General features: G+C 45.6%; 4 protein-coding genes across 9 annotated transcripts; 3 read left to right on the top strand and 1 right to left on the bottom strand.

Moving 5' to 3' along the window:
- The first annotated feature begins 196 nt into the window (after nucleotides 1-196).
- Nucleotides 197-1,157, top strand: LOC128298988 (astacin-like). Its single transcript, XM_053034813.1, has 4 exons — nucleotides 197-281; nucleotides 347-517; nucleotides 576-682; nucleotides 744-1,157. The coding sequence occupies exons 1-4, from the start codon at nucleotides 197-199 to the stop codon at nucleotides 1,155-1,157; spliced, it is 777 nt and encodes a 258-aa protein (XP_052890773.1).
- A 600-nt stretch (nucleotides 1,158-1,757) lies between these two features.
- On the top strand, nucleotides 1,758-2,758 carry LOC128300797 (trypsin-3-like). The gene is made up of 4 exons (XM_053036997.1): nucleotides 1,758-1,815; nucleotides 1,903-2,059; nucleotides 2,141-2,399; nucleotides 2,474-2,758. The coding sequence occupies exons 1-4, from the start codon at nucleotides 1,758-1,760 to the stop codon at nucleotides 2,756-2,758; spliced, it is 759 nt and encodes a 252-aa protein (XP_052892957.1).
- A 555-nt stretch (nucleotides 2,759-3,313) lies between these two features.
- On the bottom strand, nucleotides 3,314-8,556 carry LOC128309652 (uncharacterized). 2 transcript variants are annotated; one of them, XM_053046089.1, is made up of 7 exons: nucleotides 8,489-8,556; nucleotides 6,169-6,612; nucleotides 5,017-6,106; nucleotides 4,806-4,941; nucleotides 4,601-4,743; nucleotides 3,942-4,524; nucleotides 3,314-3,878 (listed from the first exon to the last, which is right to left on the bottom strand). In XM_053046089.1, the coding sequence occupies exons 2-7, from the start codon at nucleotides 6,589-6,591 to the stop codon at nucleotides 3,560-3,562; spliced, it is 2,694 nt and encodes an 897-aa protein (XP_052902049.1). In that variant the 5' UTR covers nucleotides 6,592-6,612; nucleotides 8,489-8,556; the 3' UTR covers nucleotides 3,314-3,559. The 2 variants fall into 2 exon arrangements, with proteins under 2 accessions (XP_052902049.1, XP_052902050.1); XM_053046090.1 differs by lacking the exon at nucleotides 8,489-8,556 and adding an exon at nucleotides 8,104-8,174.
- Nucleotides 8,557-9,713: 1,157 nt separating this feature from the next.
- LOC128296688 (protein charlatan) lies at nucleotides 9,714-25,146 on the top strand. 5 transcript variants are annotated; one of them, XM_053032150.1, is made up of 7 exons: nucleotides 9,714-9,939; nucleotides 19,837-20,239; nucleotides 20,406-21,320; nucleotides 21,398-21,596; nucleotides 21,689-21,913; nucleotides 22,301-22,573; nucleotides 22,774-25,146. In XM_053032150.1, the coding sequence occupies exons 2-7, from the start codon at nucleotides 19,867-19,869 to the stop codon at nucleotides 24,449-24,451; spliced, it is 3,663 nt and encodes a 1,220-aa protein (XP_052888110.1). In that variant the 5' UTR covers nucleotides 9,714-9,939; nucleotides 19,837-19,866; the 3' UTR covers nucleotides 24,452-25,146. The 5 variants fall into 5 exon arrangements, with proteins under 5 accessions (XP_052888110.1, XP_052888109.1, XP_052888107.1 ...); XM_053032149.1 differs by having other exon boundaries at nucleotides 19,837-20,290; XM_053032147.1 differs by having other exon boundaries at nucleotides 19,837-20,305.
- The last annotated feature ends 481 nt before the right edge of the window (nucleotides 25,147-25,627 follow it).

The following is a 25,627-nucleotide window of genomic DNA, read 5'->3' as shown; positions in this document are numbered from 1 at the left end:
GCTATCATAAACCGACGTGTTTTACGCAGATTTTCAAACCCCAACCGACCGCAAAGGGTTTTTTGTCAGCATAGTCAGGCTCTACTCCAAAGTCTTTCTGCCGACATAGCGCAGTACAGTTCGGTTCAGGGACGGTTGTGTAAGCTCACGCTGCAAAAGAGTTCTGATTTCGGAATCTAGTCTGTGAATATTCACAATGAAATTGTTCTGGGTCATGGTCTATGTGATGGTGGTGTTGCATCAGACAGTGGGATCACCGGTCAAAAGAGACTCTCCGCCAGGTAAGTTGGTTCGCATACGGGAGTTTTCACGGCGAACGACTTAGCACAGCTTGCACATCCTTTAGACATGGAAATGGCAAGCGAGTTGGAGGAAGTAGGTGGAAACTTTGAAGGAGATATCGAACTCACCAGCGATCAGGAGAAAGCTGTAAAATACGGCTACACGGCAATCATTGGAGAGTCATACAAGTGGCCGAACAACATCGTTCCGTACACGATCGATACTAGGGCTTTCTGTGAGTATCCATTCACAATTAGTACTCCTTGACCTACAACCTCGCCTTTTCTCTCTAGCTATCAGTCAACAGAACAGCATTGTGTCTGCTATCCAGCAGATCGAGCTGGTAAGCTGCGTGCGGTTCAAGCCTCGAACGACGGAAACTGATTACGTGAAAGTGATGGTAAGAAAAACGATCCTCCTCGTTGTTGTACAGGACTTACCACATATTTCTTTTTCTCCAGGGCGACTCATCTGGTTGCTGGGCTAGTTTGGGGCATCGCGGTGGAGCACAAACGGTTAACCTAGAACCGTACGGTTGTATGTCCCGTGGTACTATCATACACGAGTTCCTGCATGCGCTCGGCTTCGTACACATGCAGAGTGCGTCCGATCGTGACTTCTTTGTAACGATTAACTGGAGTGCAATTCAGGCTGACAGGGTTTCCAACTTCGATCGCTACAACTCGAACACGGTGGAGGACTTTGGCATTCCATACGACTATGACAGCGTTATGCACTACGGACCGACGGCATTCACCTACAACGGACAGTCTACGATCATTCCCAAACAATCGGGCGTCACAATTGGGCAACGCGTGGGTCTTAGCTATAAGGACATCAAACGACTTAACTATTTCTATCCGAACTGCTACTAAGCATGCAAGTGTTTCGTTACATGGAAGAATCTTGTACCGTGTTCGGGTGTAATGAGTGCGTTTCAGTTATCTTTAGCCATAAAGGAAGGGTCAGGTTTTCGAGAGACTAGCATTAAACATTAGTAACTAGACAGCAAAACAGCTGAAATTGACAATTTCTTATACGACAACAAGAATCATTGTAACGCTGTTGGGTTCGAGAATCGCCGAAGGGTTTTCCACCAAACTATCCTTTGTACGCGATCCAGGAACATGCAACAGATTTGTTACCGTAGTAGTCTTCAAGCAGTTTGTATTCCTTTCCTACCGTAGTACCATTTAAAGCAATTGATAAATGACGCGAAAGATGATGACGTTACAATTGTTCGCTTGAGCTTCAAGATGCTCACAGTTTCCGATAAAGGGCACGTTCCCGTGTACATGAATAAACACTTATTGCATATGCTTATCAACGACCGTATATCGGTCCCCGGGATCCATCATATCAATCGACCCGTCAATCGATCGCCGGTGTATAAAAGCCTCACTTCACCTTCCGTGCGAAGAACGGACCGTCACGGTTGCCTGTTTGGTGTGGTGTTTGGTGTTACCTGTGCAAAGATGACGTTAAGACTAGCTGGAGTGTTCTGTCTGCTAATGGCCAGTTGCTTGGCGGCTGGTAAGTTGAAGCAGATAATTCGAGCGATTTGACATCTGGACAGTGATATCATCGTCTACTTATGCGATGTGTACGTTCTGTTCCCAGTGCCCAGAAGAAACGAGGCTCGCATCGTTGGTGGCAGTGATACGGAGATCGAGAACCATCCCTACCAGGTGTCGCTCCGACGGCTTCACAAGCACAGTTGCGGTGGTGCCATCCTGAACACCAACACCATCCTAACGGCGGCACACTGTGTCTTCTAGTTTGTAGTCCAATGGGATACACCCTGTTCCGCATTCCGGGGCCTTGTTAATTTCCTGCTAAACACATTCTTATATCCCAGCTCGGAACTTGTACCGTCGGACTTTGAGGTGCGCGCTGGATCAACGCTCCGGAACGAAGGTGGTCAGCTGATTACCGTGTCCGAGATTCACATACATCCGGACTACAACGACTGGACGCTGGATTTTGACATTTCTGTCCTGAAACTAGTTAGTCCGTTGCAGCTGAGTGAAACCGTTCAACCGATCAACCTGCCGGGAGGTAGCTTTACCATCGCTGATGGCACTAGTGTATCCATAGCTGGATGGGGAGCTCTTTACGTACGTAGCACAAGCTGGATCAGCTACTGAGTGCTATTGGTTACTCACACTACTATTGATTGCCTGTCTTTTAGTATCAAGGACCGTCCACTAATCATCTACAACAAGTAACGCTACCGATCGTAAGCAACGCTCGATGCGGTATGGCCTATCAGAACTTTGCCCCGATCCTACCATTCCACATTTGCGCCGGCCACAAGGGTAAGGATGCGTGCCAAGGGGATTCAGGCGGACCTCTAGTTTACCAGAACCAGATAATCGGAGTCGTCTCGTGGGGTTACGGTTGTGCGTTTGAGAACTACCCATCAGTATACACTCGAGTGTCCGAGTTCCTGGACTACATCACGGAACGTCTTTAACAACGATTTGAATAATTTTCTCCGATTATCGTTTGGCACGAGTGCATTAACAAGTAATCTTACCTTGTGTACCATTTATTTTTACATGTAGTGTGACGATGTGTCTTCTAACGAACAGTAAAACTTCCTTAATTCATCAATTCACCGTTTAGCTATGATAGCTGTGTCTATTTTATTTCCCTGTATTTGTATAATTGTATTAATGAAACAACCTATCGTATATGCTCCATAATGTGTTCCCTTTGCTATGCAAAACTGAAGGCTAAATTCAAGGTAGTCAGTCGCTGAGTTCGAAATAGACGGACAACATCTACTTTTGAGGATGGCGTACCACGATGTGGCTATCTTATCTTCGCCGATAAAGCGTTTGTGGCGTATATTTTTTATTCGATTCTCAAAACACTGCTCCTTGGCTGATAACCGCCAGATCGATACATCAAACATTTCTTTTGTGCTTTTCAGTTCATGTAGAACTATTTTTTCAACGTTTGCTAAGGATGTCGAAGATAAAAAAGTTCAGATGAAATCTCCGAACAACGACACATCTATGGTGGACGTAATACAATTATATTTTTATTGAATGAATACTATTTTACTGTATGTCATCGGTGTCTACAAACAGGACCGGTAAATCGATTTACATTGTCATTCATTGTCACTGGTATGTCTATGGACGTGAAATGGGTGCTACCATACGATACAGTTCGGATTGTACCATGGTGTCTTAACACTAGCCGGGCACTTTCTGCGTCAAAACGAAACGTATTTTAAAATAAACTAAACCTTGGCATAAATTGCCAATTACGATTGCTTAAACAGTGTTAGTACCAAGGCAGCCATGGCCGCCATCAGTAGCGAGCTGACCGTTCGGCTAGCACTACTGAAACAACCCATATTATCGAGCACGATAGCATATCGCGCATTATCCGGGAAACGACATTCCGGTTCAGAGCACCGGATGATGGCGGGAGGATCCACTGGTCCCTCGACGGACACGAACAATGGCGGACAGGAATGAATCACTGAGTGGCCATCACAAGGATTTGTCAAATCTATATCGTACGCATCGGTGTTGATCGTCCGGCACTGGATAGAGTCTCGATTCTCGGTCGAATTTTGTCTGCAGGAATATTAAACCATTAGCTTTATGCGCAATTCTACACAACCACTTATCATAGCTCACCTTGGACGTTCAACCCAGCGGGAATGGCATACGGTTAGTGTTGCAAAACCGTGTCCCTGGATGCGCAGACGTCTATTGTTGCCCTCCCGGAAGAAGTAGTTCGGATGCAGCCGATAGAAGTTCACACCGCGCGGTTCCACAAACTGGTTCATAGAGTTGGAGCCCCAGTTTTCCTGCACCCAGTCATTGCCACAGCGGGGATTCACTATTCTTCTCGGTTCCTGCTGTATCCGGTGTACGACCGGGCTGAGCTGAACGCGCACCGTATCCACTACCGAGCCGGATTCTAGCTCCCGCAATGGAAACACATCACGCCGCTCGTCGCGCACAAACCGATTGAACCGACCGGGATCTCCGGCGGCTAGATATAGGAAGCGCAGGTCCGGTACTTCTTCGCGGAAGATTTGCAAGTGCTGGATGGCAAAGTTGGTATCACCTTCACTTACACGGTCCGTATGCACAATCAGCAGCGCGATCTTTGACCGTCCACTAAGATTATTGGTACGCCGTTCGGCAGCCATCTGATTGTTCGTTTCCTCCCTCAGTCGTCGGAACACATTCGGGATATTCAATCCATTGGGCACTGTACGGAAGAAACAATAGCTATCGGTTAACTCCGCTCTTGGAACCCTCAAACGGTGCTGCATCACTTCACTCACAAGTTTGGTGCAGCTGGGGTGTGTAGTTCAAATGGAAGTCCGACAGGAAGTGGGTTGAGCTTACGATCACATTGCCATCGCGGGCATTCAAAATAGTATAATTCGAACCAAAGCGACCAATATCGACCGAATCGAGAATGTTGCTGCAGGAGACATCGTGAAGTCAGTTTGTGTTTAGTAATGATCACGTGGGAGTTATACTTACGACACAACGGAGTACACATCGCGGTGCGGCCAGGCAGCATCGACAAAAATGTATAAATCGGAAGCCGCTCTCCAAATAGTGCGATCATTCATTACGATCGCAGTCGCCTCGCACGTTAGGTCGTTCAATGCGGAAGCTGTAAGAACACAGATACAGTAACAGTGTTATGAAAAACATTAGTATTTGCTGTAAGTTACCCAAGCATACTTACGAATATAGTTGGCCAACGCATCAGTAGATCTATCCGAGAATTGCATAATGGCCTCCTGCGTGATGGTGAATGGCATCTGCATCTCCTTATCCAGCACCGTACTAAATGCAACCGTTTGTTCGCGCAGCTGCTGCATGGGTGCAACAGTCGTAAAGAGATCGCGACGATTGCACGAACGCACCGTATCATTGAACACTCCACGATGCGAGTAGTACATATCCAGCAGCTGACTCAACCGTAGATTGTTCGCCCGGCTACGCCATTCGGCGATGTTTGTAGCCAACAGTAAACCGTCGATTCCGGCCCGGATCTCCGAGTCCGTCATTTGCAAGTTTTCTCGCTGGGTAAGGAAATACCAACGTGGAGCAACGGTACGATTCCAAGCGCCGGCCGCACCAACCTGCACATTGTTCTCAGCCGAAGGTGCATGCAGCAGACTCACTTCGGCCAAATCTCCAGACAGCGTAGCTGCCCAACGGTTGTCTACACGTAATGATTGAACCTGTCGGCTGCGGTACTGATCGGATCGTACCACTAGATCGCGCAATTGTACGGTTTGAGGTTCCAAACCAGCCGCAATACCAGCCAACACGGTACCGGCCATTACCGAGCCCCAGGGTGTGTAGACCACACCATTCTCCACCGGACAGGCACTGATAGCGTTCGAGGCAATATCCACCAGACTAACATCACCGATCGCTCCTAGTGTTTCATCTTCCTCCAGTGGTTCACCCGTTTCCTCTTCTTCTGCTGCTGCAGCCACTGGCTCCTCCTGCGGTTCTCCCTCTTCCGCGGCCGCTTCCCGAGGTTCCTCATCCGGGTGATCTTCGTCCGGATCCATCTCGAGTCGTGCAACCGACGCTGCCTTATGTTTAATCTTCTTGATGTGTTCCCGAATACGATCCATCTCCGGTTGCTCCAGCATCTCGTTGTCCCCAAGGTAGTTTGAGCGCAATCTGCTTCGATCCTTAAAATCGAGCTCACGTGGTACGCGAGCCGCCCGATATTGGGACAGCTGTGAACAGCGAATGTTCTCATCTCCACGGACTCGGCGATCAATCGAGTTTGATAGCATGAAATGCAGTGCACACTGGAAAGATACAAACGATAAGAAATAAAAATCGATTCTGATCTCGGTCTGGGTCTCCTTACCCTCTCGTCAATGCTTAAGGTAGCGTTCGGGAAGTTGACAGCATTGCCCGGAAGCAAGCGAGAAAACAATACACGATGCTTCGTGAATTGGAACTCAGTCGGGCTGAATGGAATCACACCGGACATGCTTGTAACTCCCGGTGCACGCACTATACCATCCTGCCGGAAGCGATGCAGCATGCTGATGGCCAGTTGACGAATGTCCTGCTGGAATCCAGGTGAATCCTCCACCTTACGGATCAGTTCGATCAACATGTTCATCGTCATCGGAAGACGATTGTCACGCTCGAAGATCTGCGCACTTTCGTAACATTCCAGCATCGACGGTGCCACTCGGGTGAGGACATTTTCCTGTGCTTCTGCGCTGTTGGCTAGTAAAAAAGCCACCAGCAGACACGTCGGTACCGACGCCGCTAGCTTCATTGTTTCTGTCAAACTTTGCAACTACGGAAGACAAACGTTCAATAAGTAAAACTGTATAATCCTACTGTTTTCAACTTAAAAACGAACAAATGAACTTATATCTGCCGAACCAACAAACGCACGAATGAGGAACTTTTATTTGCAGCTACTTCAACAACCTAACCTGGGTTGGAATTTGCCTTGCGTAAGGCTAAATGCGACAGCTCACCGATAAGATAAGAGTACCTGCGAACCTGCGATACTACAGTGAGGTGCTGCGTAAGAACTGTGACTACACCTGCTGCAAATTCACCTGTGGTGAGCTTTTGTACCACACCAAAATCTTTGTCTCGCCATGTTTAGATACGGAATGAACCTGCTTGGTAGAGGTATTGGTGTAGACGTTCTATTGTTACTCTTCCTAATATCTTTAACCTTACTTCGCTTGCTGCTTGTGGTCCCGTTTAAAGCTATGTTTATGAATAGAAGCATACGATCGATGATGGATGAATCAGGGGATGGTTGTTATCAGTAATTAATATTTACCCTCTGACTAACATTTTTTCCAGAAATAAACCTGCTATTATAGGGTACGGTGATAGGGTAATATGGCGTCCTCAAAGGATAAGCAAAAACATCACAAAATTTCTTACGAGAATAGATGGTATAATCAATATCTGGGAAACCCACCAAACAGATCACCTCACTGTTTTATGTCACTGTAGCATGACCGGAGGTGATCAGGTGCAATTCTAAATGAAGCACAAAGTGCCACGCCCTACCACGAAGTACTAGTAATTCAGTTAAGTTTTTAATGTTCTTTTAATACAAGTACTACACTTAGCATTTATTTGTCTGTCTTGCCTATATTATGTTTATACTGTTGCTTGATTCAAACGGACTTATCCGGATTACTATGACATTGTGCGTGTACGGCTAGAGTACTGGATTAATCCTTGGCAATGTTTTGTAGAACACATTGACCTATTTTTGACAAGGGCAAAGTGATAAGCTCATATACAGTATTTTCTTGCTTCCCGAAATATATTGGGATAGGATCGATATATTTAACATGGATGATTAGAACATATCCATTGCATGACGTGTTGAACATTATCATTGCATTGTGAAACCAATAGTTGGGCAGTGCTCCATGGTACTCAGATGACTAACTGCAATAGATAACAACTTTCCCTTTTATAATACTCGAATTCGTAACAAGTTCCCAAAGCTGGACATATTTGCACTGGTAACACTTTATCGTATATCTTTGTTTAACAAACCAATGAAAATAACGAAGACGTAAAGTAACCAAAGGAACATGCTTTCAAATGGTCATGTACACAAATCAGCACTTCAATCACATATTGATTAGAACGTACCACTATGACGAATAGTACCAATAAAATGATAAAATACTGCTATAAAATGTTTGCAGTACCAACCAACCGAAGAGCAATCGAAATAGCCGAAATAACATGATTTTTATGTTTATGTTGTTTTATGTTTTGAATAATTCACACCCACACTCACGCCTCACTGATGTAACACTTTCTCATTGTATGTGACTGGTTTCTAGTCATTAAATTGAAGGCACCAAACACGATCTTTACCGCACAGTTCACGATATAACTTTGTAATACTTTTACACAATTTTAATTATTTATAACTTCAATGAGGCGGCTTACGTTGCTAAATTTGTCGCACCCTATATTTGTGTTACATATCTTATCGAACACTTCCCGTAGTTAGAGGAGTGTTGCTGTAGAGGTTTAGCTGATAACGGAAACCTCTAGAGCATCACCCTAACGAGGTGTACAGTACGTGCAGTTGATACTCCTAATATGTGAATATATTCTTTAACAGATTATAACCAGACCCAGTGGAAAACATTTATAATCTTCACTATCACTCTCACCTGTATTACAAACGATTAAAAAAAGTGAATCTTAAAACTAACGTCACGCTAACCACTCAAACTTCAACCACCGATCGATTGACTACCACACAGGGTAAACGATTAAGTTCAACTGAATGGCATCAACTTGGATCACATCCGACATTATGCTCGCTACCTGGTATGTGGGAGAAATATCTTATCTTATCATACACCTCGCTGGAACTTATGATAACGAGGGGTTAAATCGCCAACATGAGTTGGTTGAGCATTTTACTCATTACCTCGTTTAATCGTGGATTAAAAATGTACACATTAGCAATAGTCAAACTATTATACATTTTAATTTCAGCAAAATGTGTATTTTAATTTAAAAAAATGTAACATAACGAACATAATATGTTACATAGAACATAAAGGAGGAACTAATTGCGTCCTCTGCTGGTGCGAGCATACAACTATTATGCGAGAATTTACCAGCGTCATCTATGGGTCGTCATTTGTACTATTCCGAATGGTGCAGAGAGAGAAAAATTTTGCTTGGAGAATAAAGTAATTTCAATACTTTCTTGATTTTCTGCTAATTTTGCTTTGCTATTTTTTCAAACACTGGTAAAAATGTCTGTTAGCAACGATTAAGGGTGAGTAAAAGGGCTTTACAAAATTTTATTTAAGTACATTTTGTTCCAAAAACTCTTTTATGTTTGACTGGTTGCATTAACCTAGCACTTGGCGATTATTAACATATTGCCAGCTATTCAATCATGCGTCTCGAATCGAATTTTCATAATAATAGATGATCTTTTAGTTTACTCTTTTGATAAAATGAGTAAGTTATTTAAACTTTTCACATATCACAAAACAGTCAATAAACAACTACGCACTAGCAGGCCAAAATTCAGATCGTAACGCTACGCGCCCAATAAGAGAGGCAATGTTATCCTTTCCCAGTAAAAAGTGAATTGCAGGGTTGGTCGCGTGAAATCAAACTTCCAGATTAAATGTTTATGTGAAAAAACGTAATCAAACACATCATCTGAAATAATTTGTTTTATGCTACAGATATTTCTCATACAACTTAGTGACATTCGTCTTTAACCTCTTAAACAATGCTGGCGGTGGTGTGTGTTCATCTTTCGACGCGAGTGAGTAACACTGCATTCGCTGTGCGAGATCCGACCCGGCATGCTATGCCGGTCCATCACAACGCACACTTTCATTTCATCTGTCGTGCAGGTAAGGCGAGAAAGCTCGTTGCTTAACGTTTGTCACATATTATAAGATATATAGTAGCACGCGGTTTCTTGGCAGTGAGAAGTGAGAATCAAGTACGCATTTGCGTTGCTGTTTGTGAAACCTTCGACAGGAAGTGTTTGTAGTGAAGCATTCCCTAGACGTGTAACGACAGTGTTTGTGCGGTGTTTGTGGTGTCCTGAAGATCCTGCCAAACAGCTCACAGAATCGGTTGAACGGTATGTATTGCGAAGGACGTTTGGATTGTTTTATCTGTGCAAGAAAATACAACAAGTACGAGCACAAAACTGCAGATCTGTATTGCTAAACTGTTATCTCCAAACAACGCGTCTAACGAAGAATACGCGAAATTCCAGGCAGTAGGCAATGCTGTAGGCAGTACGATAGTTTGAGGCGAAAATATTGAGGTTAATCAGGTGGGTGGATATATCGGCACATGGGATGTAAATGGTTTTGCTCTAGCTGCAGCCTCCCTCCCCGTGGCCGAGATCATTCTCGTTCCGTACCATCATTTTCCTTACCCACACGACCGCCATTGCCCAATAAATATCATGTGAAGGTACGCGCACCGGCTTTTTCGGGTCGTGGTTTGTCGTCGGGTCGCCTCTGGATCGTTGACAATTTCGGTGGGTGATACTGGCCCCTTTTTTCTTTCTAGTGATGGGTTTTTCGAGGTCTCCTTCATCGCCGTCGTTCACCTGCCGGTGCCGTTTCCTTTCGGGTGTGTGTGCAGCGGAGTGTTTTCGGTGTCTCCTTTTTGCGTTAATTTCCTTTACGAAGGGTTTCTTCGACCCTAATGCGTCCTCCCGCGCGCTGACTGTCTATCCACCCAAGACAAATCCCCTTCCCCCTACACGCGGGACCAGGATGCCATGCGGCAGAGAAGATGAGTTTGCTCCCGTTTCTAGGCTCATTTTGTTTTCGCTTTGCTGTAAATCTCTGTGGCTCTCTTCCCACCGTTGGGACGTATTCTATACAATTCCCCCATTCTCCGGTCGTTGGTCGTTGGGATTTATATTCGCCTCCCGCTCGCATTCTGTTCAATTCGAAAGGATCTAACACGATACGAACAATACGATGCGTGTTGTTTGGTAGATTCCTTCGCACAATCTGTTTCGTCTCTCCTTTTTTATTTAGTGAGTGTAGATCAGGTATTGGGAGATTTATTTGCGTTTCAATCATCGAAGTAGCTCTATGCGGTAGCCTAACAACAGTACCGGTGCAGCATGCCTATTTGATGCAAATAATCTAGCGAAACAAATTAAGTTTATTTTTCATTTAAATTTTTATAATTATAATTCTTATACCGATATGTCCATAACATATCCACTTTTGAATAGTTTTTGAATAGGCAATGTGTTTTTATTTTTTTATTATTATTACACGTTTTTCTATCGTTTGCAAAACAATATCCTTGGCTTCTTATAAAGCTCCCTTTTGCAGCTAAACAATTTTCAACTAAATTGATCAAGGGGAACTAAAAAAAGAACGAACAAAAATCCCCCAAGGAGTAAACTGCGCCGCCTGCGCTCGTGAAGGAACGACGGCAAAAAAAAACAACCCACACACGCAAACACACAACACAAGAAGGCAATGTAAAGAGGAGCCAGAGAACAACAAAACGGCCCTCTTGCGATGATGATGATCGCCCGAAACCACCCCTTTTTCGGGTGGGTTTCAATTCCGGGGCGAGTGTGTATATGCACGCCTGTTGCTATGGTTATACCGCGGCAAACCCCAGCAGGTGAGATGTGTTTTAAGGCATCTCGCACTCGCCTCCTTCATCCCCATTTTGAGCCACCCCCTCATACGGCGATAAACCTGTTTTGTCCCTCCCAGCTGTTCTTCCGAAAATTCCCGACCGGATCATCACGCACACACATACGAGGTTCGTTTCATCCTGATCATCATCATCATCATCATCACGACTTCCTGCCCGGTGTCGAACCACCCCAAAAACAGTATCACCCTTATCTTTCCCCCTTAAACCCCAACTCGTTTGAACGGGGTGGTGGGAAGTTATAAAAACGCGCCAAATTTATCAAGGTCTGGCCCCCAAAAACATGGGTTACGGTATCCTTCACACGCCAATTTGGGTGTTTTTTTTTTTTTGCAGTATACAAACATAAATTACTGTTCGAACGTTAAATTATAATGCATTAATGTCCAACAACAAAACGTGAATCCGTTTATTCACAAATAATCTCTCATTCTACGTGGTGCGACACAATCACACGAATAAAAATGCTGCCGCCTTCTTTCCAGACCGGGGGGTGGTTGTTTTGTATTTCCTTTTCTCCACCAAAACGCCTAATTTTACACACTCGCTTACGGTCGCATTTCGCATACTGCGTTACGTTCAGTGAATCTCTCTCTCTCTCTCTGGCTTTGTTTGCGACAACCACCAATCCATTTCAGACAGTTTTAGTGGGGTGGTTGGGTGATTTTCTGGAAATGTGTGGTCCGGAGCGTGGACGCCCTTAGGCGCAGACAGACCCCCTGCGTAAATTAAAGTAATCGCCAACGCAGCGATCAAAATGTTGAGATCAGTTTGGGCAGGTAGAAATCCGCACAGCTTTTTGTTGCAGAATGAATTATTTTATTGTTTTTTGTTGTAAAACTTTTAAGGCACATATAATCAAGTTTATTTAGTTACATTCCCAAAAGAAGCTATTAAAATTACATCAATTTTTTATCTTAACTGGTGCCACAGTTGCGATATCATCCGCCGTCTCCTAAGCTCACTTGTTAGCGTACATTACGTATGATTTTGCCTCCGTGGGGGTTGACGAACAAGAAGAAAATATCTTACTGGCAAAACTGTTCCAATCTAATGCATTTTGGCCCGATCTATCGAAGATCGAATCGGCAGCAGACAATGCTACCCGTAAGCATCGTTTACGCCTGTTTTCAACCCAACCCCTGGTGGTAAACGTACCGCGCGAAGAATAGCTCAACAAAGCGAAAGCCGGATACCAGCACCAGCCCATCACCACCACCACCACCCAATTGAAATCGAACCTGCATGTCCTTTCGCCGGTGTGTGGGTAGCCGAAGATGGCAAACAACCGTTTGTACTGAGCCTTCAGAAGGGGTGGCAAAATTAGGTTCGCTTCACCCTCTTTGCGTTGTGGTCTCTTTGGGTACTTATGGCTTCCAGCGCTGTCCTTCCACCAGACACCCGACCGCCATTCTGGGTCCGCCAGCTAATCTTACCCAGCAGCAGATGCCTGGGGAAAAGAAGCCAGCACCATTGATAATTAAATACATGGTAAAGAATGTCCTTGTGGATGTGGATGTGGATGTGGTCCCCAAGAAATGTGTCGTATCCCTTAGTGGCTCTGTTGGTGGTTTTTCGTCCACTTTCAGACGATCTATCCACGCAGACAACCAACCGGCAGTGTCTTTGCTCATTCGATCGCTTCTTTTGCCGTCTGATCCTTGATCACGGGTTGGTTTGCGTCTCACTCCATCGCCCACCCGCCCGTCAGTACGTGGGAGGGTGAAAGGTGTCGTGAGCAGCGGGAAGAGTATGACGCATGCATCTCCTTCCCCCTCCATCCTGCCCCATCTCGCCTACTCCTTCCTCCACAAGGGGTTCCTCGTGGGAGTTGGTGTAGTTGGGCTGGGTTGGTCGAGTTGGCGCAGGTCGAAATAATGATCGTAAAACTGTCGACCCTCCGTCATGTATCCCACGAACACCACCACTACCACCCATCAGCGACCCTTTTTTTTTGGGTGAGTATGTTTTTTCCTCTCTTTTGCTTCGTCCCTTTTTCCCCTTATTCCTCTTCTCCCTCGTTCCGTGTGCATTCGCCGTTGAATCTTATTTCCTGCCGCACTATCCTGGCCCACCTCCTCATTTTCCACCTTCTTCCATCCTGCTTTGCAGGCACATGGATGCCTTCTGTTCTGTTTTTGTTTTTCGGCCCACCGCCACCCTCTGCTGCGGTTCACTGGGTTCACATCCACCCCCGGAGGGGGGTGCTGGGTGGATAATGGCAGCAAAGACGGACTGGGTAGGCTGAGGTAATGGGAGAAGACGGGAGTAGGGAAGAAAAAAAATGTGCTGGAAAAAAGGGGCCGCGCGCAGAACGATGGGATGGAATTTTTATCTCGTTTTCCCTTTTGTACAATCCTTCGCACGCGCTGTACACGATCGTGAGCGAACCAAGGCGAGTATATGTTTGGGTGTGGGTATGTGTTGGGATGATGATCTTTTGCAGCAAGTGTGTCCGTGTGCGTGACAGACTTTGTTCACATTTCACATCCTGGCCCTGGACTAAGGGCATGTTTTTTGTTGTGTTGTTCTTGCCCCGGTGGGCCTTAATATCACCCGATCCCAACTGCAACCCCTTTTTTCGTTGGAGGTCTTCCGTTTGGATGTGCGATGGAGTTCGGCCAAGTGTTGTACGGGTTGTATGAGGGTGGTAAACATTATATGCCGTGAAACATAATCCACGAGAGGATGTGCTGGTTGTGCTTTAGTTGGATAATATGGCAAAGGAAATAATAGTTTTCTATTTTAGTTTCTTCGCATTAAGGCACTTAAAAACAGGCAGTGTTTACTTCCGAGATGCGTTATTTTGTCTCCTAAACTCCCACTACGAAACAGGATTGCCACTTCACAACTGTTTCTCCCAACTAGCAAGACCCTCTTGCGTATCCTGATGCAACGCGGTAGGCATTTCCAATCTTTGGCTCTGTAGGGACATTCCACCACACACTCACACGTGCTTTCGAAATCTATTCGGAACCAATCGTGTGTACCGTTGTGGGAAGCGCTTCCCTTTCTACTTGATGGCAACTTCTTGTCTTCCTTTCATTGCACCTCAGTGGCGCTTGGAACGAATTGTCCTTAAAGGAGATTTTTTAAGCTTAAAACTTCTTCATACCTTCTATCACCTGTTTTTTTTTCGATAGGAAGTGTGGTGCTTTACAGCAAATATACATTCACACTACAGGAAGTTGTCGGGTAATGGTAAATCCAATCTAAAATATAGCGCAAAAAATAAACGAACATAGAACGCAAGGTAAAATATAAAAACGGTCCGAAAAGAATTAAATATATTAACAATCCCTTAAAGCTCCTCTCATCATATCTGCCCACTTTCGCCTGGATATTAATTACGCCTTATCCTTGTTACCTTTTTTTTCTTTATTACCCAAAAATTGTCCATCTTCAAGTTCTATAAATTAGTTCCTTATTAAGTAGATAATTGTTCTAAATTGAATTCGAAAGTTTTTTTAATCCATTTATGCCGAAGCTGCAAAAAGCAGAGAACGAAATTATTAAACGATTTCCAGTCCTGTTTACTTCATACATAGGGATAGTAAGGTTTAGACGCATTTGCAGAGTTGGTATCAATTGCTAGACGCTACGCAGAGTTGATACATCCTCAAGATGTGATCTTTGCGTACCCAGAGACTCACTCATGTCGTTGCTAGAATCGACCAAAACTAACCCCTTACAGAGCCACCTAACTGTGCAGCAACGGGGGGTAAAATGGAAAGAAAGACAACACATATGTTGGAGGTGCTAAAATAACAAATGCCTACCCTCCTTTCAACCCATCCAGGTATGTTCCTATTCACCCCGTTGCCATTTCACTCTGGAGGCGCAAGATGCAAGATGCATTTGCACATCCAGACTTTCACCTATCGTGTGTGCGTGTGCTGCTTGTTTAACTGTGCAAAACCCCCGATGGGTGGATGATTTGCCCCGACGCCAATGCCGATGATCCGTTGTTGTTGGGCCCGTTCTTGATGCGCCTGTGCTGTGCTAAGGTGTTGCACACATACATCGCCGGCTAATGCGTGTGTATGTGATCGATTTCGGTGTGTGGTGTGAAGGAAAACAGGGGGGGGTGGTGGTGCGTAGGGATAATCCTGCGATGTATGACGGCGTGTGCGGCAAAGGGTGTTCGCACGTACAGTGGGCTCAGCTTCCAGCTACATTGCGTCATAAAGGGAGACACGACGAACAAATCCCCCGCAACATTACATCTCCCGCGAACATAATGTGTCCTTCAGCTCAGTTAGGAAGCACTTTTCCTCACAGTGCACTGCGAGCACACATACACACTGGGCCAGATGTGCACCATCGTCGGTGCTCCTTCGCACGGTTCAGTTCCAGCTGCTGCCTGGCTTAACGCACTTTCCACATCAAAGTGTGCAATGTGTCGGTGTGTCGTTGCAACCCCCTGGGTGGCAATATCGCCAAGCAGAATGGAAACGAGAGGGAGAAGGGGGCTGTAATTCTCCCTGTCTCTCATTTTATACGCCCAACTTCCTTCTGAAAGAAGTAAAGGAAGAGCAACAACCACCCCCATCCGCCCTTCGTTCGCCAAACAGCCCTGTTGTTGTGGGTTGGGTGGGTTTGCGAGTGGGGTTGTTTGCTATTCGCCGGTACAAATCATCATCGAGCTCAACGCAACGCAACGATGTGTACCTTCTGCTGTGTGTGTGTGTGTGTTAGTGGTGATCGGGGAGAGAACGAAAACGATCTTCTGTTCCAGGGTGCTGGAAAAGGGTTTCTTTTTTTTTCGGACCAAAGCATTTCATTCCAAAGGGTTATTGGTGGGTGTTTCGCTTTGATGCCTCGAGGATACGAATGTTCTTGTTATAAGCATTTATTTAAAAATACTACTAACGTTATGGTTTACCTTCAATAATGAAATTACTCTAGCGCTTATTTGCGTTTATTAAAGCATTTAATGGAAGAATAGAAAACTGCCTCTCACCCTTACTGCCCTTCTGGAAACTTTTCAATCCATTGGCGCAAACGAACGAACTGCCCGCTGCGGTGGAGCCTGCAATAAATATAAAACCGGGGGAGACTGATTCACGCACCGACTCCCTGTGTTCGCAGTCGTCGTCTTTCGCGAGCGTCGGGATTCTTCGCCTTGTTTCGCCCTGCTCGATGACGCTCTTGGTGGGGTGGTTTCACTGCTGCTGCTCCGTTGTGCGTAGTCTTCGGCGCCGGCGTTGGCTGACGACATCATCATCATCGTCATCAGGCAGCAGGCGTCACCATCCACCACCATCATCGGGGGCCATGCTGGTCGGGTTTTCGGTGGGTTCCGTCGGCTTGCGTTCTTCGACTGGCTCACACTATTGTTCCATCGGTTCGGGGGTGCGAATGGAGAAGTACGTACACCTTCGGTCGGTCGTTCCTTGACCAACTGTGCTCCTAGTGTTTTTGGACCATTTTTTTTGTTTTATTTTTCTGCCCATTTGCTTTCCAGCTTTGCCACCCGCAATGTGCGCGCGTTTGTGTGAGTGATTTTTGGTGGCCGTTTCCGGTTTCGGGGTTTGTTTTTTTGGGGTGGACAGCGTTGGATTTTTTAAAAGGACTTTCGCTCCGGTCGGTGCTGTGATGCGGCGTGGGTTTCCTTGGGTGGATTTGTGGTTTACCAATTGGCTGACAGGCGGCAGCACGAGCTTGTGTGTGATGGAGTTTTCTTGTGGCTGTAGGTAGAAGGAGTCAGTTTACTTTTTGTCGGATCTTATTCCTTTTCAGTGAAGTTCGTGTGCTGTGAGAGGAGTGTGTGCAGTGAACATGCGTTAATGAAATGATCATTTGCCTGGCTGCATATGAGTACAGGTTGTGCGTTGAAAGCGAAGCATATTGATGTGGAATTGCATTCAAAAAACCCTCATTTGATCGAAAGGGTAGACTGGGTAATGAAGTTTAAGCTGTAGGACGCTTAATTTTATTTGTAATTTAAGTTGGAGTTGTTTCTACCATCTATTATGTTCTAAAATACAAGCTTAACTTACAACCCTTCTTATGAAACGACGCACAAATTACAAACTATCCGAGCAAATCCATCCTCCTCGAATATTGCTTTTATCGATTTTCTTTGTTGTTTTCTCGGCGGTGGGTGCAAATTGTCCATCAGTTCAATAAAGTGCACTCGGAATACGATGTCGGCACCTTATCCTTAACCTCTGCCGCTAGTGAATGTGTGCAACTGAACGGTGGTAAGAAATAGTGTAGAAGAGTGAGAATGTGGGAGTAGGGAGGCAAAAAGATTGGAAAAATATATTAAATCACCACCCACCATGGTGGTCCGGCCCACCTTGCCACCCACGAGATTGCATCCCTTCGCTATGAAGCTGAAAGGAACAAGCCGCCACAAGGGCGCAAAGCGTCTATATGGCGAAGTTTATGTGTGTGTGTATGTGTGTGTATGTGTGTGTTTCATTTACAATGGGAGAGAGTGAGAGTAAAAGAGAACCAATAATCGGGGGTGGCAGTTCCATTACTCCTACGCAACCCTTTCGGGTGGAGATGCGCGATTCCTTTCTTCCTCCCCGGGGTGGGAGTTTTTGGCGGACATGTGTTGGGTGGGTGGCGTATTGAGACACACGGTGATTCCAGGGTCAGTGTGGAGCCCGAGAGATGTTGTTTTTCCACTACACGCTCGTTCGGCTCACTTCGAAAAACAGGCCTACGCACACAACGATTTGCCTCCGGAACCGCGTCGATCGGTCCCGTTGCAGTGGGCGTAGCAATTAAGCGTTGCGTTTGGGTGGCAGCTGTTAATCGTCGGAGGTTTGCAATATGGACAAGATTAAACGAAAACTCACCACCCACCGAGAGAGATAAAAGGCACGCGAAGGAAAACAGACAGTACCACCGGTAGTGCAGTATTTTCTTATCCATATTTTGTATTTCCTCCATCGGGTCCGGAACGTCGGCACGTGCTTTTTTGTTGGCGCGTTTCCTGCTGAAAACCTGCTGCGCTTTAGTGTTGGTGGCATCGCCGACGAGGAAAATGTTTATGGACGGAACGGTGTGCGCGCGCACACCCAACACCGGAGACCACTGCTCCGGGCGAATGTCCTGCTGCATACGTGTGTGTCTATTTCTTGTGATTGATTGGGGGAGAAACATGAGCAACATTGAATGCTTCTCTGTGTTGTTCCAACCCAGTTGATAGTGCAGTTGATAGATTGCAGTGCGAGTAGTCGCAACAATAGTGTTTTGAAAGAGGAACAGGTGTGTGGTATTTGGGTATAGGCTTCTGAGGAGTCACCAACCTTTAATAAGTACTAGCAAAACTATTGCTACTAATAACTATTACCAATAGGTCCCAACAAGTCCTCAGACAGGAATATGTAGACATTATTTTTTTACGCATCATATTCAAAACCTTCAATCACTGTGCGAAGATCAACTGCTGAACCGGTTGATCTTGAAAACGGACGCAATGCTCCGTGACAATACTCTAGGCGTGAAGATTGAGATGCCCTTTTCACGTGACATCTCCGTAATTACCGCTATATACACTTTAGTTCCATAACTGGTGTGAAAATGTATTCAATTAAATAACTCTCTAATGTGTTAACCAATGAGCAGGAATGTCCGGCATTCTCACGCAAAGAACATCACAGTTGCAACTCGTATATCGTACGCACTCGGCCGCATCTCCAGCCGGCACGGGGGATGATGATTTGCTTCAATTTCAACGCTTACCTAACCAACTTTACCACCCCGCGAGATTCGAGTTCCGAAAAAGTTATGAATGAAACGACGTGTACCCACCCACACCCCGCACTGAGTTTCTTCTCGTTTCGCACGTGTTAGTTTGATCTCACCAGGAATCCCGTACACTTTCGGGTTGTGGAACGTTTCATCGCTTCGTATCTCTTTTTTTTTATTTGCTTATGATGGAATTCGGATTTTGGCCATGAAACAGCGTGGGTGTGTTAATGATGATGATGATGATGATGATGGGTGGTTTATGCTGAACCGGTACAGCTTTTCATTCGCTGGGAGTTTGGGAGTGAAAGTGATTGGGATGGGAGTGATGTTTCTCGGAACGGCGGAAAGCGAGAACTGTGTGCCGAGCCTCAGTGCGTCCACGTGGAGAAGGTTTATTTTTGCACCGCGAGCTTTCCTTCCTCCTATCTGTGAGATGGTTGGCATTGAAATAATGCCGGCTTTATGAACGACGATTATGGCGCTTTTTTACGTTCATTGAATGAATAATTCTACACAAAGCTTAACTGTTCAATACGCTATTGTAAATAGGAAATTATGATAGTCCTTTAAATTGTTTTTTAACTAATATTGTTTCGCTTTTGTTCGTTCGTTATCTTTACAGAGTGACTCCGGAGGACTTTTTTAGTCCGCGATGACCACTCTCCTGCCGACGTCTCAGCCGACCGGGGTTGAGGCGTACGAGGACATGTTTAAGGAGATCACCCGGAAGCTGTACGGTGATGAGTCGGCGCACGGGCTCTATCCGCACAACACGCAGGTAGCGCAGTTAGCTCAGTTGGCTCCAGGTGCTCCTACGGCCCCACCCGATGGTGGCGAACGATCCTTCACAACGCTCACACAAATCGGCTACGAAACGACAACCGTCGGGTCAGCGCATCAACCGTCCTCCTCCGCAGCACAGCAACTGCAGCAGCAGCAGCAGCAGCAGCAACAACAACAGCAAGACCACATAACGACCGCATTTGGGCTAGCTGCATTGATGCAGAACGGATTTCCACCTGCTGGTACGATCCTGAATCCGGTTAACTTTCCAAACACTAGCAAACCGCCAACAAGTGAGTTCCTACTAGGTACACGATCGATAGATCGCAGTGTCGTAGAGAACGTGAGCGAATGAACTCTCCCTTTTTGAAAGCTGCTGTTAACATGTAATCTTTCTTCCCTGTTCAGATATATCTATACCGTCGACAGATGACCGCTGGCAATCCCATCAAGCATCCGAAGAGCCATGGAACGGTGGCAAACCTGTATCCTCGTCCGGCACCTCGAATAACTACAGTAAATCGTACAAGAAACCAAAAACAGAACCACAGGATGTTAAACCGCTGGCCGGCCTGAACATACCCAGCACAGTTGATCGGGCGAACAAGCGTAACAGCTACGGCAGTGCTACATCACCTGCTGGGACGAACGTCATCAAGCGGTATAGCTGCACCAGCTGTCCGTACACGACCGACCGGCGGGATCTGTTTACTCGTCACGAAAACATCCATAAGGACGAGAAACCATTCCAGTGCTACGCCTGCCTGAAGCCATTCAATCGTGCCGATCATGTGAAGAAACATTTTCTTCGAATGCACCGTGAGATGGAGTACGATATTGCAAAAACGCGTCGGCACCCGCCGGGTGCCACGAAAAGCTCCTATTATGGTGGGAATACACAAACATCAAACCATGGTTCGTCATCAAGCAGTGCATCGGTGGCCATGACACTTGCCCAAATGCAGCTAAATATCCCTTCCGGGAGTTTCAGTACCGCGCCATCGTTAGTTGTACCTTCCCATACTGTCGAGAACAGTAGCAGTGGTACGCATCATAATGCAAGTTTGCCTAGCCAGTTGCTCCATGTTCATAATCAAACTCAAGGTGATTTCAAGCCGCTACAACAGTCCCATACTAGCCTGCATTCATCCCAACTGGGTTCTCCGTCAATCAAGCAAGAGAAGTGTTCCGGGTTCGGGTCTGGGGCAACGGGTAATTTCAACATGTCCGCTAACTCCTCCGGTGCATCTGTGGATGAGAAACCGCTTCTCAAGAAAATCAAGGGCGAAAAGAAGTTCGCATGCACCTATTGTCCTTGGGCAGGTAAGATATACAACTCGCAAGTGGTGTTGTATGTTCAATCATATTTATCGTATAAACATTTACCGTTTAATTATCAGGTGCTGACAACTGGGGACTCAAACGGCATCTCAACACCCACACCAAGCCGTACGTGTGTTTACTGTGCGACTATAAGGCTGCCCGTTCGGAGCGTTTAACTACGCACGTCCTGAAAGTACACAACAAGAAAGCCTGTAACAAGTGTAGCTTCTTTGGCGAAGATCAGACACATCTGGATGCACATTTGCAGGACATTCAGTAAGTATCTTTTCGAATAGTTCCTTCCGGAGAGAACGGTCTTTTGTAACGTAAAGTAAACCGGAACTCCTTACCATTTACCTTTCGCAAAGTTCGCACGACATGACGAAAGCTGGTAAGGGGGCCGGATCCGCCAATACAGGCGGCACCGGCAGTACCAGCAGTGGTAGTAATTGTGGTACAAGCTCTACACTGCAACATACAGCAGCAGCGAGTACGGCGGACGATACGAATGGCAACGTCCTGCGCAATTTGGGTAATGCATTTACGTCGAACAATTTGCCCACCAACATTCCGACCAGTGGGAATGGCTTTGGGTGAGAAATTAAACCACGTTCCGTTCCATTATCTTCTGGAAATTTGTTTTCTTTGTTTCGACATCTTGCCTCTTTTGAAATTGTTTGAGTGTTTTTATTTCCATTGTGAGGGTAGTTTTGAAATTGGGAAACCGGTTGACAAAATTCGCTAATATTGGTTGCATGATTTCTGGATGTCATGAAGTTATTAACTAATTTAGACATCAAGGATTGCACCATTCTCAATTCTGGTATGATGGTTTTTTGTTCGTTTTTCTTAGAACTGATCGAAAGCACACCTGCAAACCTGTACGGTTGTGGTGTACTGCTATAAAATATCAACTTTTAAAATTATTTCTCTTGCATCTCCCAAACCATCCGGCCGTTAATGTCGGCTTATGATAACAGTAACGGCACATCGAATGGCCAGTATCATTCCACTGACAGCCATCCATCGACCACCGGTAACGTACTGACAAACAGTAACGCTGCCAACTTGATCGAAACGATCAACCAACACGTGTTGGCCACGGCCGGCCAGGTCATGGGCCAGAACGGTGGGACCGCTTCACTTCATCAACAGCAGCAATGGATCGCAACGAGACCACATCGAAAGCGTGGTCCAGAACTACTTTATAGCTACCTAGAGGCGGACGGAAGTGACTCCGGCGACTATGCACGGTACGGAGTAATGCAGCACAATATGTTTCCTTCGCTTTTTTATGAGTTTGCCACTCTTGTGTTCGTGGTTTCTTGGAGCGGAGTTCTCCAAGGACGAGCTGTTTTGTTATATGTTTATTTTGTTTTGTTGTTTTTTATTGTTTGCGGTCACAATTTTCATTGCTGTAACTCGTTTCTTTCCTTCTTTTCCCACTGTGCAGCCTTATACAAATGCAAGCAGCCGGACGCAATAAGGCTTCAGTTACGCAGGATTTTCGTAATGCGGGAGGCGGTTACAATGGCGATGACGCCGGCGACAGTAGCAATGCAGCGACGCCCTATACGCTCGATATGGCAGCAGCAATTGATAGGCAGATAAAGAAAGAACACATCCCGGTCAACGACAGTAGTGAGCAGGTTGCAAGTACGGGCAACACCTCCGTTATTGATAATGTGAGCGTTTCCTTAGGATCACTGTTTAACAGTGATCGGCAGTGCTTACTACAGCTACTGGCCACCACTGCCGTGGCACATCAGCAGATGCAGCTACAGTTGAGCCAGCAACAGATGAAACAACAGCACCAGAAACCATCGAAAGCAGCGGACAGCCATCCCGTCGGTGCATCGAATGACGTCCGCTGCTACGGCAGCACGATGGTTTCGTCGCCTCCCGCTACATTTACTCAACAACAACAACCACGAACAACAAGCACCAGCAACAGTAACAGCGCCAATGGCGTGACCAGTTGGAACAGTACAAACGACACTAGCAATGGCGCAATCAATCATTTCGACTCAAACTACCAACAGTCTCAGCCGCTGGCACTCGATATGCGCAGCTTCAAGAAACGACGTATGAATGCATCATCCAGCGATAAAGAAAACGATGGTGGTGGAACCATTGAAAAACACATTTTCCAAAACGTTGGCACCAAAGTTGGCCAGCATCAGAATCCTCATCACCACAACAATAACAATAACAGCACTAGTAATAAGAATATAAACGATATTTTTGATAAAATGTACAAAAAGCCGCAAAACTCATTTCACACATCGAAGCATCCAGCTACTCATCAGCAACAGCAAAGTGGTCTACCGGCACCGCCAGCCCATTCACTTACTACCTTCCTCCGGACTGCTCCACCGTCGGCGGTGGAAGAGGACAACCAGCGGGGCACGTCTTCCCGCCAGGTTGCTCAAGATGGAGCGGAAAAGTTCTCGCTCGCAGAATTCCTTAAAAACCATACCGAACTGTCCATCAGTACGGTTGGCGGTAAGAGTGTGGACGGTCCTGTCCCGATAGTATCTGTTGAACCATCGCACGGCTGCCACCAGGAAACGAAAGAAACCCGTTCCGAGCTCGATGGCTTGATGCTAAAGCAAGAGTGTGACAAAAACCCTCGTAAACGATACCAACCACGTCGCATCGAGAAGAATGCAGAGCTGCCACCGTCCTCTGATGATCCTATGGTCTTCGTTTCGGTAGAAATGCTGGATACTGACACCGAGACGAATGGACCTCCGAAACAAGTGGTACTGGAGCAGGAAAAGGCGATAGACCTAAAGATCGAAAAATTCGTCCCTCCAGAAAAGGAGGAAAATGTTGATCCAGCACGGCTGGCGGACATACGTGACAAGCACATGATCAAGCTGATCACAAACCGACGATGCTGTCGAATCTGTCAGCGTAAGGGCCGGTTGGATCACTTGGATAATTCTCATTATCATACCAAAGCTTCCCTACTGCTGCACACCCTTTGGCGTCATGGTAGATCTACGATGTCCCAGATGCAGTGTCGCGAGTGTAGTGATGTCTTCAAGCTACGGTACAAGCTGCTACTTCATCAGAAACTTACGAAGCACACCGGAGTGATCAAACATCCCAGAACCTTGACTTAACAAAACCCCAGCATGAAGTTTCCAGCAATCAAAGCCACAACGGATTTGAATGCGGAAGGACATGCAAATGAAAATACGGTTCGACATACAAATGCCAATGTAAAACCCAAACTGAAACGAAAAGCATGCAGCCGTTGCTTTACTACGAAGCGTAAAAGATAAATACTGACCATCGCGCTCCATTCCGGAATGAATGCACAAATTAATTTTGTCAAATTTTTTTAATTTGCCATACAAATTGTACAAAATTTGTGTACATTCTTATATTTGATGTTAATTTACAAGTAGAGCAAAAAGTTGTAAATCGTTACGATACCAAAACGTTCCTAAACACTTTTGGTTTGGGCTCATCCAAGTATTCTTCGTGTTTTTTTTTTCACACTGCTGGATGAGATTTATTTGCTTCCTTCAGACTAGTTTTCTAAGCCCAAATTTTATTATCTTTGAAGGTGGCTCAATCTTCGCAAAACTATGTATTTCCTTATCATTTCTTAAGGTACCTTTTGTACAAATTATGAATTTCCATCTTATGAGTTCGTAGGCCGTGGATGTTTCTTGGCTGACGGTTGTAACACGGGTTATAAAATGCATCCAAATCTTCAAATTCTTGATTGTGCTATACATACATTCTTCTACGATTAAGATAACGCAAAAGTATGTGTAAAAGTCTGGAATAAAAAATCAAATACACGGAAACGTCCAAACTGGCTTGGTGTACTTAATTTCTCCAACTCTTCCCTTGATAAACTGTTCGTTGTTTCTTGGTCAGATTGTCACGTGTTGCTACGGGAAGCCGGACGAGATGGGCTTCACAATCAACAGTCTTTAGTGTTTTGAACCGAATGTAGAGTTCAAAGGTTCCAAGGTACGAAGAGATAAATTAGTTTATGGCCGACAAATCTTCCCTCCATTCGGTCGAAACATCTCTGTGTCCAGAAATGATGAACAGATGATTCCTTTATCTGGTTCAATTGATTCGACCAGTACAGTGCGTAGCATTGCTGTGCTAACACATGCTCCTCAAAACTAAGCGCACATGAGCTAGCTCTTCTGCAGCTCATGAACTGCGCTCTGGTCGAAAAATATCAATTCTGTTGTCTGTCCATGTTTCACAAAACACTAGATTTAAAATTTGAGCTCACGTATTAGTATAATACTTTTGGAGCACCCTGTGAC

The sequence above is a fragment of the Anopheles moucheti genome, chromosome 2, assembly GCF_943734755.1.
Source record: "Anopheles moucheti chromosome 2, idAnoMoucSN_F20_07, whole genome shotgun sequence".
In the NCBI taxonomy this organism is placed as follows: Eukaryota; Metazoa; Arthropoda; class Insecta; order Diptera; family Culicidae; genus Anopheles; species Anopheles moucheti.
The sequence above is the reverse complement of the archived record's forward strand: the minus strand, read 5'-3'. Positions and strand labels throughout refer to the sequence as shown.